This window comes from Bison bison, unplaced genomic scaffold (assembly GCF_000754665.1).
Source record: "Bison bison bison isolate TAMUID 2011002044 unplaced genomic scaffold, Bison_UMD1.0 scf7180017864303, whole genome shotgun sequence".
Taxonomy (NCBI): domain Eukaryota; kingdom Metazoa; phylum Chordata; class Mammalia; order Artiodactyla; family Bovidae; genus Bison; species Bison bison.
The window spans coordinates 2,916,616-2,932,136 of NW_011494875.1; the positions used below are offsets into that span (position 1 = coordinate 2,916,616).

Below are 15,521 nucleotides of genomic sequence, written 5' to 3' on the forward strand. Positions count from 1 at the left end.
TGCAAAGCTCTCGCAAGGATCTGGAGAACTTCCTAAAGTGGATACAAGAAGCAGAAACCACAGTTAATGTGCTTGCAGATGCCTCTCAGCGGGAGAATGCTCTTCAGGACACTGTCCTGGCCAGAGAACTCACACAGCAGATGCAGGCAAGTGCATGGGAAACTGTGCCTTCTATTTTAATTTTTTGCCATCCTGTTTTGATCCATCTACATGCAAAATTTATTACAGTTTAAAGGTGAGGCTATCACCTTATTCAGTTATGAAATCCATACTCCTCTGTGAATAATTGGTTTCCAGAAGTGAGGTCTATAAAATACTCTTAGTTGATCATTAAGGAAAAAAAACACCTTGTTTTATGGAAGTGATAATTATTTATTTAGACTTATAGGCTCATAACTATTCCATTTTCTGTCATCTTAAGCCCTATTACAGTTAGCCTTATTGAAACCTGATTTATCAGGGTATTTCCTTTTAATATGAAGTTGTTTCTTTTTTCATTTATTATAAATACTTAATATAAAAGCTGCAAAGGCCCTGTGGCTTGGTTTACAACTAAGAATATTAGGCTTGAAGGTATTGCTTTTATGTCTTAAGCTTGATAACTACAATTGTGAATGCAGTCTGAGGTTCAAATTTTCTTCCACATGAAATATGATAATACAAAATCTTTCCTTTAAAAGAAGTTTTGAGGAATCTTATGAAGCATGTCTGAATCTTTTTTCCTCCCCAAGTGCAGCTCTTCAGTGCCCTTGAATTTCCCATTTTCTTTGTGCAGAATGACCTATTCTTGCCAGTCACAGGCCTTCTCACTTAGAATTCGGTCTTAAACCAACTTCATTGGAGAAGTCTCCTTGTTTACCAGAGTTTTACATCTGATTACTTCTTTATGCCATGTCATTCTCACAACATTTTGACAGGTATTATTTCTGATGCTTGTGAACTCATGATCCATTGTCATCGGATGCCTGTCTCCCCCTCTCCTAGTTGATCATGTGGTTCTTCAAGGGCAGAGATCATGTTATTCCGTACTGTTGCCTATGCAGAACTCTGTGTGGAAATTCTAAGTAAATACTGACTGCTGCCCTTGGGCCCTAAAACATCATCATTACGAAATACAGTGTGATGACCTTTTTTGAATTCTTTCTTAGAAAATCTTTTCCCTCAAAATATCAGAATGTTAACAGATATTTGGGTCTGGATGAAGGGTCCAGAAACTTTCTTGGAACAATTCTAATTCTTACAAATTTTGTCTGTTTGAAATTATTATCATTAAAAAGTTATAAATTTTTTAAAAAGACCCTTTTGGAATAGACTTATTAATAACTTATTCCCATGCATATTGACTATTAGAATGTTTGATGGTTGAATTCTCAAGATTAATTCAACAAAAATCTGTTTACTTACATTACTTACTATATTTTATTCATTGATTCATTACATAATACCCTTGGGTCTTGATAATGAGAATGAGCAGGCAAATGTTGAAGATAAATCTGTTGTTTTTGTGTGTGTTTTGTCTTACCCTCTGGAGTCCTATGAGGTCACTATACATGTTAATTGATAAGATATTTAGCTATCATCTCATGTTTAGAGGGTTATGGAGAGCTCTGAATGTGGCTATATGCTAGAATATATTATTTTTTATGATTTAATGATAAGTCTGACCCAATAATGCTCACAGATACTCAATTTATATAATGATGTTAAACTCAAACATACGCAGGTTGTGCATTTGAGAAGGTAACCCTTTTAGACAATGAACAAAGGAGGCTTGAAGTGAACCTTGTTGATGAGCACCAGTAAAACACAAACCTATTTTGGAGTGTAATAATGTCTTTAAAAACATTTTATCCTGGGATATATTTTTACATAGCCAAAAACTCTTCTCAATATTTAATGAATTATTCAAACTGTGTAAAAAATACATATAAATAGAGATGTTTAAAATCTTTCTGAATAAAAATAACTAACACAGGACTACTTGTCTTATGGCAACCAGCATCAGGAAAAAGAGGTTACTGACTAAAGAGGTTACTGTTATACATTATAGCATGAATGGTAAATGCTTCTTGCAACTAGTTTAATGTCACTAAAATAATCTATTTTGTCTCATAAGAAATAATAAAGAGGGCTTTTATTAAAAGCTTATTAACATCTCTCTACCTAAAGATAAGCACATTCATTTATTTATGGTTTGAATGTTTCACATTATGGTAGTTTGCATGAGTTTTCACTCCCTTGCTTCTTTGTTAAATGCTCTTAATTTTAAAACATTCTCTTCACTTTATTAAAAAAAGAAAATTGATGGCTTTGCTTTTTGCTTTGCGTACCTTATAGGTAGATGAGTTTTAGACTTAGTACCGTTTTCTTGGAGAAGGAAATGGCAACCCACTCCAGTATTCTTGCCTGGAGAATCCGATGTATGGAGGAGCCTGGTGGGCTACAGTCCACAGGGTTGCAAAGAGTCAGACACGACTGAGTGACTTCACTCACTCACTCACTCACCATTTGCTTAGTATTTTTGATGCAATAGAATTTTAATTTTCCTTTGGATTTTTGTTTTAATGACTCTCCTTTTGTGTGAGTGAACAGGCAGTTAAAAATGAAAACTTATTTGGAAATGGAAATGGAAAGATTGTTGAAGAAAAAGAATGAGGAAAAGCACTTGGAATTATAAAACACATGTTCTGTTGGTGTGGTGATGGTGGTGGAGGACATGTGTGCACAAAACGATGGAGTAAGGACCTCGGCGAGCGTGTGCTCTGTGTACCAGGCTGTGTGTAGAACTGCTTACATGACACATTCTCTAGTTGTACTTGCTTTGTGTCTTAACACAGTGTGATGCAGGGCCATGGGAATATTTCATAAAGGTGAAGAAATTTATTCTGTATTTGGTTTAAGGTGAATTTGGGTAACTTTTGATAAAGCATAGTTTGGAAGCACATGGGAAGATGAAGATTAATTTCTGGGAGTATGCCATGATACATACCACTTCTGATAAGAATAAATGATCACTTGGATTTACGAATTTATGTTTCATTGCCCTGCTGCATGGCGGTTAGGTTTTTCTCCTCAGCAGAGAACTGTTGGCAAGAGAAAACCTGATCTTTTTGGAGACAAAAGCTCTTGGAGATCTGAGTGGTCCAGATCATAGAGAGTATTGTATGACTTGCCAAGTATTTTGTATTTTAACCTGGTGGCAAAGAAGAGAAGTCTTTAAAGAATATTAAGCAAGAGAGTGATACAGTGGGACTTTATTTTGTAGGAATCTAACTGATGACTTTATGGAGAATGTGTTTGAATTGGGCAAGACTGACAGCCAAACAGGATACTCCAGCCATCTGGTCAGGGATGAAAATGACTAGAAATGAGGCAGCATGGGTGGAGAGACCTAAAGACTTGATAGTATGAATAGACTAAGGGTGGGAGAAGGGTTATTGACAGAGAAGACCGATAGGTGGTGTCAGAATCTGAGATTGGGGACGACAGGAAAAGAAAAAGTCAGGGAAGCAGTGCAAGTTAGTGCAGAGTATGATGGTAAGTTCCATTTGGACTGTGTGGAAATGCGGCATCTGAGGAATGTTCAGGAGGAGATGCCTGGCACACAGTTGTCACTGTGGGTCTGTATTCAAATGAGAGAACTTGACCAAAGATGCACAAACTTTTTTTTTGCTTTTGAATGAAAGTCTATTATTGATTTCCCAGTTTGTCTATTAATTCAAATGCATTTACCCTTTAATTTTCCTGCCTGTATTCTTAGATATTATTATCATCACCTTAATTATATTTCAAAATATAAGCTTTAAATTTTATCAGTACCAATTAATTAACATGCTTTGATTCTTTCCTGAGTAAAATTCTGTTGCCCTGTTGCCTTTCTGGGGTTGCTGTTTTTACTCTCTAATAATATGTGCTTTGAGATAATTCTGTTTTTGTCTCCTGTGTTCTCTTTCAGCCTAATTTGTATCCTCTTTTCCATAGGTGTGGACTTTGGTTGTTTAGATCATTTCAGATCTTGTCTGTTACCCAGCTCTCTGGTGTTTAGGCAGTATTACCTGTACTGTGGAAGCTTCACCTGTTGGTTTAGGGACAGGAATTACAACTTCATTTTTTATAACAGCTTTATTAACATTCCACATACCCTACAATCCTTCCATTTCATCCCTTTAAGTTGTACAATTGAATTGTTCTTACTGTATTCACAGAGCTGTGCAACCTTTATCATAATCAAATTAGAACATTTTCATCACCTCAAAAAGAAATCCTATACCTCTTGGCTGTCAATCCTCTGTTGCCAATTCTCTGACTGTCAAATAATTACTAATCTACTTCCTGTGTCTATATATTTGCCTAAAAAATTGCTAGTTTTAATCACCTCGTTCTTTGATGACCTCTTCCGAGTTGGGCTTTGTATAGATATTTTGATGTTGGTAGACTCTCCAGAAGGAGGCAGTATAGGTTCTCAGTATACAGCTGCCGGGAAAAAATAGACAAACAGAAACTCAAAAAAAACGCTGCTTGATAAACGCAACCCTCTAAGACCCACTTTAGGGCTTTAAATCATGCTAAAATGAAGGATTAAGAAGGCAGACAAAGTAAAAGATGAGAAACGAATATTTTTAAATGCTGCCTTTCTTTTAAAGAGTCATGACAATGATGCAGAAAGGTAAAAATGCAGACTTACCCAGGTTATTAATTTGAGCAGGACATAATGAGAAACGTCTGGCTTCTGTTTCTGGCTGTGCCCTTTAACCTGGTCATGGAATCATTCTGGGTTATTTTGCTTATTACCTAACAGTACTTTACGTCAGTTGATATTTACTGCGGTATTCAAAAGCTGAAGTATTTAGAAAATGCATCTGAAATATACACACAAACATAAGACCTCAAAATTCTGTACTGGGTTCTTCTGTCTGTGTGACATGTACATCATGTCTTCTAAAATTAAAACAGCTTTATGAAAAAAAAAAAAACAGCTTTATGGCAAATAAAACAAGATCATGAAGATACTAAGGGAAAATGTGGTAATCTGAGTGTTAGTAGTCAATTACAGACTTTGTTTTGTTTTGTTTTTTTTTATTAACCTTACTGTGTAATTAGGGGAGTCTTAACCTGACATTAGAAATTTGATTTCTGATGGCTTTCCTCTTAGCTAAGCAGGCATCTGAGAGCCTATGGACGACTCTGCTTTTAGGGTATCTTAGGTAAAGTCCCCGGCATGTATTTTTTGTTTTGTTTCAGATGGTCTTGTTCTGAGACCTGCGTGGAGGGTATTTATTAACACTTAACGTCTGGGCTGATATCCTTAGAGTCAGGTCCCCTTCTGTTCTGCTCGAGATTTGTCATGGGCTCTATTCACTCATCCCATAGAACACAGCCAGAGCTGCGTTTAGTCGGGTAGCGAACGCATCTCTCTTTAAAGTGAGAGAGTGAATGCCACTGGATCGCTTAATATAAACCTGCTACAAGGCATGCATCTTGGTGATGTGTTGAATCTCTGTTCCCTGGGGATATCTGCTTTGTATCTGCAGCTTTAATGTTTCACTTAATATCCTTTTTGGCTACTGAGCGCTCTCCTCTCCCAGCAGCAGGCAGCGTTTGGCTGCCCGACAACTTGCCTCATTGTCTGGCTGCGCTGGGCTGAGCAAGTCCTGGCTGTGTGCATCTGCTGGGGGCTTTCTGGGTGGCGTTTGTGTATGTTTTTTCAATTGAGAAGAAGTTGAAGGAATACCAGCCTCCTTCTGCCTAGCACCTAAGTCCCCTGTATTTTTCAAATGCTTTCCTGGAAACGAGCATGCTCAGAGAACTGGCAAATCGTTGTCCAGTGACCGGGAGGAAATGATCATTGCTCTTCATTTATAATGCAAATTCTGAGGTGTCTGCAGAAGTGTGGTAAACTTAAAATGATGGCTGTGGTGAGAACATCTCTGCAGAAAGTTGTGGTTTTGTTACATCGTTTACAAAGGATGGCAGTTTCTTCTCCTCGGTATCAGAAGCTCTGTAAGGTAACTGAGTGATTGAAAATGAGGATCTCTGGTGTCAGACAATTCTACTGTTTCTCGGGCTCTAAAATCTAGTCTTTCAGGGTTCTTATCAAGGAAAGATTCCTTTTCTTAGTGACTGACTGTAGAAGCTGTTGAAGTGAATTGCTTAATTACATTTTGTTTCAGAATCAGGAGCAAGTAGTATTTTAGTGCCTATTTTATTTTGTAATTGACAAAATCTTGTTTTTTGTAAAGGACTAGTGAACTGTTTGGAGAAAATAATAGCAAAAACTACATTCATTAAGACCTGTTACCTCTGAGGTACTTGTGGTCTTAATACTAAATGGGCAATTAATTTTACATAAATGTCAGTAGATTTTTAAAAAGTTTAAAATAATCTTTTAGTAGATTCATTAAAAACTGCTCATCTTTATAGTTCATTATTTATCAATTAAAAAATTAAAACATTTTAGAAACTACCGTAAGAAACACATCTCATGGTAAAATATCCCCCATATTCCTGAATCTTCATATATTATAGTTAAACATGAAGAACTGAATTTTGTTTGGACAGGTGGATTTAAGTACACTTTGTGAAGGCAACTTGTTTGACAGTTGAAATTTCGAATACTACGTCATCCTAAACCACTGAATGAGCTTCTGTATATTTTTTAAGTTAGCTATTGTATTTTTGATCATTGTTTTGTTTTATATAAACTATGTTCATACTTTCTTATTACTTTTGTCAGAAATTGGAGTGATTTGGTATGAAAAAGAAAGGGGGGAGTTATAACTGGAATGCTGAAGAAATTTATCCAGCACCGCAGTACAATATTCTTCCTTCATATCATGTTCTTAGTACCATTCCCGAGAATGTATCTTGTTGCCCTGTTGGCCAAAGTCATTTATAATTCAAACAGCTGTCTCTAGGACAATGTTATTTTTCTGACATTATAAAATATGACATGTCTGAGCACCTAAATCATGCTTATTATATGGCAGTGGGTTAGACAGGGGAAAGCAGAATTCTGTTAACTTTATCATATATTGTTGTTTCTTACATTTTGGCCAATTAAATGTATTTCTGTCTGGAATCTTTTTATTTTTTTTGAAAAGTTTAAACAGACAGATTATGGTGATGGGCATTCTTTGCAGAAATAGAAGCGTTTTCATTTGAAGTTCATTAAACCTTAATACAACTTAACTTGTAAAAATTCATAAATTATTTATTCAAAATGTTTTATGTTTTGGTTCACTTCAGGTAATAAATTTATCCTGGTGAAATGTTTATATAGTTCATAAATAGGCAGTTTTGATAATAGAGAAGAAAAGCTCACTCACTAACTCATTATTTTATCATTTTATCTGAAAGTATGAATATATAAAACATCCTGTTTCATTAACTGGATCTTTTTTCTCATCTATTTGTATGTGTACTTTCACAAAATTAGATAGTTTCCTCAAGTCATGTGACCAAGGTATTAAGATGGTCTTAAGATGAAAGGCAGAAGTTCAAATACTGGAGAAGTTTGCTTAGTTTCATAATTACTTCCCAAATTAGTACAACTTAAGTTAATAAAGTCCTTGGATAAGTTAGTTCCCAACTGAAATACTCTTTGGGCTGACTTCTTGAGATTTTAATTTCCTAAAGAAACCACTACAATTTAAATGTTTAGAATTAAATGTTACTTTTTTCTCTTAAAAAATTAAAATTTGCATTATTCTCAGTTGTTTATCTTTCACATTTTTTTTTCTCAAAAGTAAAATTAACAACTGTCCAGATAATGAAATGAGAAATAAACAATTCCAGTACTTTCCAGCAGGTGTCAATGTAAGTCAGTGATATATGAAATTTGGCTGAAGAACTAGATATCTAAAATAGGAAGTGGCAAATTACTAGGAAATAAATCACTTAGTAATGGATATATTTTATTTGCTTGGTTATATTTTGAGAACTGATCTTAATTACTGAACTATATTAGCTGATATAATGTAAATAAAAATTTTGGTTGCAGAATTGCATATGAATAAACAAGTGCCATCTGAAATACTGACATAAGTGAAATATCTATACCAATCAAAAGTACTTAATTGTATTTTAATTATCAGTAGTGTTCTGTGTATAATACTTAAAAGTTTAAATAAGTTTGGTGTTTGTTTACTTTAAGACACTGTAAATTTTTTACCCCTTACATTTTAAATGCTATCATGAATATCGCTTCCTTATTACCTCCTACATTCTCTAAATTTAGTTTCTTAGGAAATGCTCTAAGTTGCAGTGTTTCTTCATAAAAATATAGAGGTGGTCTATTGTAAGTACATTTACAGACTGAAATGAATTGGAAATAGTGTTGAGAAAATGACTTTTAAATTTATATTTGTGTTTTGAAATCTAGTTTATCCCTCTTTTAAATTTTTATTTAGGATCTCTGTTTTTACCTATTCAGTGGAAATTCAGCCTTTCATCGGACCTTTTCCTTTCTGATACCGTCTCTTTTTTTGCTTATATTTATATTTATATACCTTTTATCTGTAAGAAAATAGCTTATGTATGACAGAACTGGAAATTTGTGTTGAATATTCTCTCTCTCTTTTTTTTTCCTGTATGTTTTGAAGATTAGGGAGGAGTGAAAAGAAGCACTTGGAATTTATAACTCTTGGAGTTAAAATATACTTTTTCCCTTCTCTTAACCTATTTACACTTTCACTAGTATTTTTGGCACTTAAAATATTTCTTTCTGGTTATACATAAAATTTAGATGGGAAACTGAAAAATAAGTGCTGCTTGCTTGAAGGTATAATTAACAACATTGAAATTGCCCTGATGACCTAAAATCGTCTTATACTGGATGCTAATTTTTCCAGATTTGGTTTTGATTGCTTAGTTCCTTTAAAATATTAATGACTATCAAGATATTTTTTCTCCTAATAGAGTACAGTAAAAGCAAAGGTAAATGTAAATGATTAAAAAATAAAATGGACTTTTATTTGTTTTCATTATCTGATTATTTGGGGATATTTCATCACTAAATCTTTGCACTAGAAACTGAATAAATTTATGTTTTATAGTGCCATTCTTTTCCTTAGTGCCAACTTTCATAAAATATTTGATATGGAAATATTTGAGGACATGGTAAAAGCAACTGTTTGTAAAGTAGATTGATATATTAACCATTATAGAAAAATGAGAAAGATATAAAATTAGTGTTATAAATTGGATTCCTCATGATTTAAGCATTTAAAAAATTAGTAGAGTATACTTTCTACTGTTCTCTTCTTGCAACCCAGTTGGTTGTCTTTTTCTTCCTATGTGATATATACACACACCATTTTGGTAACTACTGATTCATCCTTACAGTGAAACTCTGACTATTCTTAGCCTAGTCTTCTGGAGGACTCAGATTTTCAGAACTGTACTGATCTCAGTCCTCTCTGAAAAACCGTGTCTTCTGTGGTACCAGAGCAGCTGCTTCTGAGTACTTTGTGAACAACAGAGATGGGAAGATGCCCCCCAGAAATCGGGATTGATAGGTGATGTCTACAAATGTCTTGCATTGTGTGTAGTGTGTATGTTTGCATGTAGACAACACAGAGCTATGTGGAAGCTTATGGTGCCAGAAAACAAGGGTATATGATGACAGAGGTGCATGATCTCTGAATAGAGTTTCAGATTCACTGATGAATTAAGTTTATGTACCACTTCTCATCTACATATGGGGGCCCCCTTTATTTAGAGGTAGTTAAGATTGATGATGCATTTTTAAAGAATATAGAGAGTGGAATGGCATATTTTCAAATGATTTACACTCCATATAGCTACATTTTATATTTTTTATTCCCTTAAATGTCCTCTTTTGCAGGTGGAAAATTTGCATTTGTTGAATAATTAAATCCTCCAGTGTTCTAGGGTGATAGAACTTTACTTTGTCTTTATTTGAGTGTTGAGATGTAGATATTTGATGGTCATCTCTTAGATTCCCTCAGTTTCTTTCCATAATCGAATCATACACATATTGTTTGAACTCTAAGAATGGTCATAGTCGTGGTTTCTCGCCTGGAGGCAGAACTCCAGTTGATCACAAAAAGACTGTCTCTTCTTGGTTATATGATAAACACATTTTGGATAGTTCAAAAATTTTGGAAGGCTGAGATATTTAATGGGAGGAAAATGCCAAATGTGGAAGGACTGACGTATATCTTGCCCATCTCCATCAGTGTGCTGCGTCTGTGGCCTCAAGGCTGTAGGGACACCTGGGAAGTTTACATTCCTTACTCTCAACTGTGTTTCTTCTTGCTCAGTGGGTTCAGATTACAGCTTAAAGTGCAACGGGTCAAGAAAGACGGTATCTACCTCCCTATTTGTCATCAGATATTTTCTTCTGGCTTCCAAAAGCAGCAGCATTATTTATATGACTTCCTGATCTGTATTTTACATAGCTCCTCAAGTCAATGTGTATCTCAAAATTATTTTTAAAAAGTTATCAAATTAACATTTTGTTAATCAGAAAACTCATGCTATTAGTGACTTTTAGGTAAGGCAGTATAATCAGATATGAGGTAATGGTTTTCCAATTAACTAAAAAATAATTGAAACCATTCAACAGGATTGCCTTCTAAATTGCTTTTTTAACAGCCAGGATATCATTATTTGCTTAAGTCTAGATTTGTAATCTAGAAATCGGGGACAAACAGCCATTTTGACAGCATTGGTATAGCATTATGACTATGGATAAAAGATCTCCTTTAGAGTATTGAAATTTTAAACTAAAATATTGGTGGTTTGTGTTTAACCTAGGGATAAAGTTTATTAAACTTCAAGGGGAAATTTCCAAGAGGAATGCACTGATAGGTTTTAAATGTACAGATATTATCCACTCCCCTTAGTAGTGACTGTGAGCACTTCCTGTTTCTCTTTGTATATTTGGTAGTTTATTTTTAGCCCTCTAAAATAAGCAATTAGTAGAACTCCTACCACAGAGATAGAAGAATAGAGAAAATTTCATGCTCTGGTAGCTTGCTCAGTTTCACAAAGTATATTCATTTCTGGGCAAGGTAAATGAATCCAAATAATTGAAATTGGAAAGCATATGAAGTGCATCAGAGGATTTCTTTTCATTTTTCTTCTTCTAGTTTGTTCAGTTCTGTGAAATTCTAGAAGATTAATTTATAACAAAGCTCACTTATAAAAGCAGAAAGAACCTTTAAATGCTTAATAAATAATAAGCCGATATGAATGTATGGCTAGTTAAAGCTTAAGTAAGAAGTTTGGAAAAGAATCAAATGGAAGAACACATTGAACTGTTTCCACAATAGACTATTTTACTTTTGCTTTAGGAAAATTGAACAGCAATAAAATAACTTCAAGCTTCCATGACTGAAAAAAGTCTTGTTACTACTGGTGCAGTTTATTTTTATTTTTAGAGTGTGTGAGAATTTACAGTGCATTTTCTCATATATGTCATCATTAATACATATGGCATTAATTAACTACTACATGATTATTTTTCCTTAAGAGCAAGGTAGGAAAGAAATTTGTCACTATTCCCATTTAGCAAGTGGAGAAACAGATTTTATAAATTGGCAGGTTAAGAAATATGCCAGTAATTGCTCAGCTAATATGTGGTACAACCTAAACTAAACCCAGTCTTTCTGATTCCAGATTCAGTGTCTTTTTACACTTAACTTCAGATAGTTTTAGGAATTATACTGGACTAAAATGAACCATGCATTATTGAAGATATAGAAAGAGAAGTCACATTAACTAAGTAATAGTATTATTTCTAAATTTATGTACACTTCATTTTCAGTTACATAAATTTCTGCTAGTATCCTTTAAGGAGAGTGCAATGGCACCCCACTCCAGTACTCTTGCCTGGAAAATCCCATGGACGGAGGAGCCTGGTGGGCTGTGGTCCATGGTGTCGCTAAGAGTCAGACATGACTGAGTGATTTCACTTTCACCTTTTCATTTTCATGCATTGGAGAAGGAAATGGCAACCCACTCCAGTGTTCTTGCCTGGAGAATCCCAGGGGCAGGAGAGCCTGGTGGGCTGATGTCTATGGGGTCACACAGAGTCGGACACGACTGAAGTGACTTAGCAGCAGTTAGCAGTATCCTTTAAGACATGAGCTAGAGAATCCTGGAGCAAGAGGAGATGTGGGAAACCATTGAGTTCAGCCATTTCATTTTACAGATGAGGAAACAGATCATCTGTAATGGATGCTTTATTGCTGCCAGTTCTGTGAGGTGGAGATGTAGTTGTTTTCTCCTGGAAGTTTAAGCAAAGTGAAAAATGTTCTTTTTAAAGATATTTTGATATTTGAGTTCTGGCTATATAACTCTAAGAGGATAAAGACTTTGTTCTTATTGAAATTGGTTCACTGGATGCTTTTTAATAGGCTCATTTTGTGTGTCTAAGAAGATGGATTGGTTCATTTTAATGCAAATTAATACAGTTGATTTTGGTTTTTGATTCATAATTTAAAGTTTCTGTACCAAAAGTATTGCATTTTTTTGCTTGAAAACATTATCTGAAATCACATTTACTCAGAATTTTTTAAAAATGAAGGTGGGCGTGTGCCTACCTGGCATGGAGCTTCTGGGCAATTTGCAACACTCATGCCTGTGTGATTGTGATATGAAAGCAAAGGAATTGTTATTTATGATTAGGTTTTCCCTGGAATTCTATAACCTTCTTTTTAAACATTCAGTTCAGTTCAGTTGCTCAGTCGTGTTCGACTCTTTGTGACCCCATGAACCGCAGCATGCCAGGCCTCCCTGTCTAGCACCATCTCCCGGAGTTCACTCAAACTCACGTCCAAACATTACACGCCATTAATTTTTCTCCATGTCATTAAACATTTTGTTGTATTGTGGTTTTTTAATGGGGTAAATATAAATTCTATTGAAGGATAATTTATTTAAGGGATCTGTTATGGTTAGATAATTAGGTTATAACCAGTGTTCTCATGATAAATAATTCTGTGGTGAACATCATCATAAATCATTGAGACCATCCTGATTATCTCCTGGATATATTTGCATTATAGAATAGGATAACTGGATCAGATTTGCATTTAATGACATTTCCTATATATTGCAAAATTTTCCCCTGGCAAGACAAACTATTTACATGCCTACTGGCAGCTTGAATTCTCCTTTCCTATATCTTCCCAGAAAATAGGTGATATCATTTAAAACTATTTTATGAAATCTTCAGATGAAAAATGAAACCATGTTGTATAATATAAACTAAAATATAGTGATGTTAACTGATTTACTGAATTTTGGGACCAAATAGTCTATTCCAAACTATCTGAATTCCAGGTGCTGTGCTGGGAACCCAAACACTGTCTAAATGGAATGTGACAAATAGCATACAATAAAGTTCAAACCTGTCTGAACATAGTAGAGAGTATATTTTGACTTGAAAATGTAAGAGAAGAGTTTAGAAAAAGGTAAAATTTAATAGAGATCTTGAGAGTAGGTAGAATTGAATAGAGAATTCTGGAAATAAACCCCTTAATGAGCAAAGACATAGGCAATAGAAGTGTGCTGACTGTATTCAGAGAACACTGGGTACTTGTTTATCAGGACATGAAATTCATTTATCAATATTTTCATCTTAATAAAAAGAATTACTCTTTTGAATGCCAGTCAAATGTCATTGACTTTTGACTTTTTCCAAAATTTAGACCAGTTTTAAAGAAAAATTGTTTGTGAATATTGGAGATATTCAAACATGGAGAGCATTTCCAAGATAGCATTCTAAAATTAAAAATTATTGAATAATATTGAAATTATTCAATATTCACATCTTTGAAATAAGAAAACAGTTCTTCTGAATGTCTCCCTTAAATGAAATGACCTTCCTTTGCATGTGAGTCATTTTGGTGTAATAGTGACAAAAATAGTTATACTCCGTTGATGAGACATTGACACAATTTTTCAAGCAAAAATGAAAAATAATTCATGGTAGAAATCAGTTTGTCTAACATTAATCTAAATTGTAGACTTATAAGACTTTAGAGTATATAAAAATTGTAGAAATTATTTTACCATTTTTTTCATTTTATTTATGAGAAAACAGTGCATTTACATTTATGTAGAGCTTTGTTCTTAACGTGCTTTAATATATTATTTTATGCTCCCAAGATCACACAGCCAAGTGATACTTGGCTACATATTTAAATTTCCAGGGGATCACTCTAGTATCCATTACATTTTATGTGTACTTATTTTTTATATAGTTTATATTGAACTTTCTCTGGTATTAAAATTCACTATTTCTCCATCTTGCTTTCTGAAGTATTGTCAATTTCCTGAATTTGGGGTCATATCTTATTTTAAAAGAGTGTTTTGAATAGAGCAAGTATTCATAAATGTTGAATAAATAATCCAAATTTCAATTTGTCCTTAGTTTTGTAATGTTATTATAAGTAAAAATGCTCTACTTTGACTCCTTATTTTCCTGTTTAAAATAGCTTTATTGAGATGTAATTCACGTACAATACAATTCACTCAAAGTATAAAATTCAGTGTTTTTTAGTATATTCACAGGACTGTGTAACTATTGCTACAAATGAAATTTTAAAGTTTTTGTACTCCCCCCCAAAAAGAAACCCACTACTTATAAGGATTCTTTATTTCCTCTCCTCCATCCTCCTAGCCATCAGTTCAGTTCAGTTCAGTCACTCAGTCATGTCTGACTCTGCAGTCCATTGACTACAGCACACCAGGCTTCCCCGTCCATCACCAACTCCCAGAGCTTGTTCAAACTCATGACCATCAATTCGGTGATGCCATCCAACCATCTCATTCTCTGTCATCCCCTTCTCCTCCTGCCTTCAATCTTTCCCAGCATCAGGGTCTTTTCCAATGAGTCAGTTCTTCACATCGGGTGGCCAAAATATTGGAGTTTCAGCTTCAGCATCAGTCCTTCCAATGAATATTCAGGATTGATTTCCTTTAGGATGGACTGGTTGGATCCCCTTGCAGTCTAAGGGACTCTCAAGAGTCTTCTCCAACACCACAGTTCAAAAGCATCAATTCTTCGGTGCTCAGCTTTCTTATATTCCAGCTCTCACATCCATACATGACTACTGGAAAAACCATAGCTTTGACTAGACAGACCTTTGTTGGAAAAGTAATACCTCTGCTTTTTAATATGCTGTCTAGGTTGGTCATAACTTTTCTTCCAAGAAGTAAGCGTCTTTTAATTTCATGGCTGCAGTCACCATCTGCAGTGATTTTGGAGCCCCCCAAAATAAAGTCAGCCGCTGTTTCCACTATTTCCCCATCTATTTCCCATGAAGTGATGGGGCCAGATGCCATGAGCTTAGTTTTCTGAATGTTGAATTTTAAGCCAACTTTTCACTTTCTTCTTTCACTTTCATCAAGAGGCTCTTTAGTTTTTCTTCTGCCATAAGGGTGGTGTCATCTGCATATCTGAGGTTATTGATATTTCTCCCGGCAATCTTGATTCCAGCTTGTGCTTCATCTAGTCCTGCATTCCTCATGATGTACTCTGCATATAA

General features: G+C 34.6%; 1 protein-coding gene across 4 annotated transcripts in view; it reads left to right on the forward strand.

Moving 5' to 3' along the window:
• The window catches only part of UTRN (utrophin), a 558,671-nt gene that overhangs the window by 298,048 nt on the left and 245,102 nt on the right, over positions 1-15,521 (forward strand). For 3 of the 4 annotated variants that reach the window (XM_010851490.1, XM_010851491.1, XM_010851492.1), the window contains exon 1: positions 5,799-6,005. In XM_010851490.1, coding sequence (XP_010849792.1) covers positions 5,862-6,005 — 144 coding nt within the window. In that variant the 5' untranslated portion in view covers positions 5,799-5,861. Of the gene's footprint in view, positions 147-5,798; positions 6,006-15,521 lie in introns of those variants that run through there. The other variant, XM_010851494.1, reaches the window with a different exon arrangement.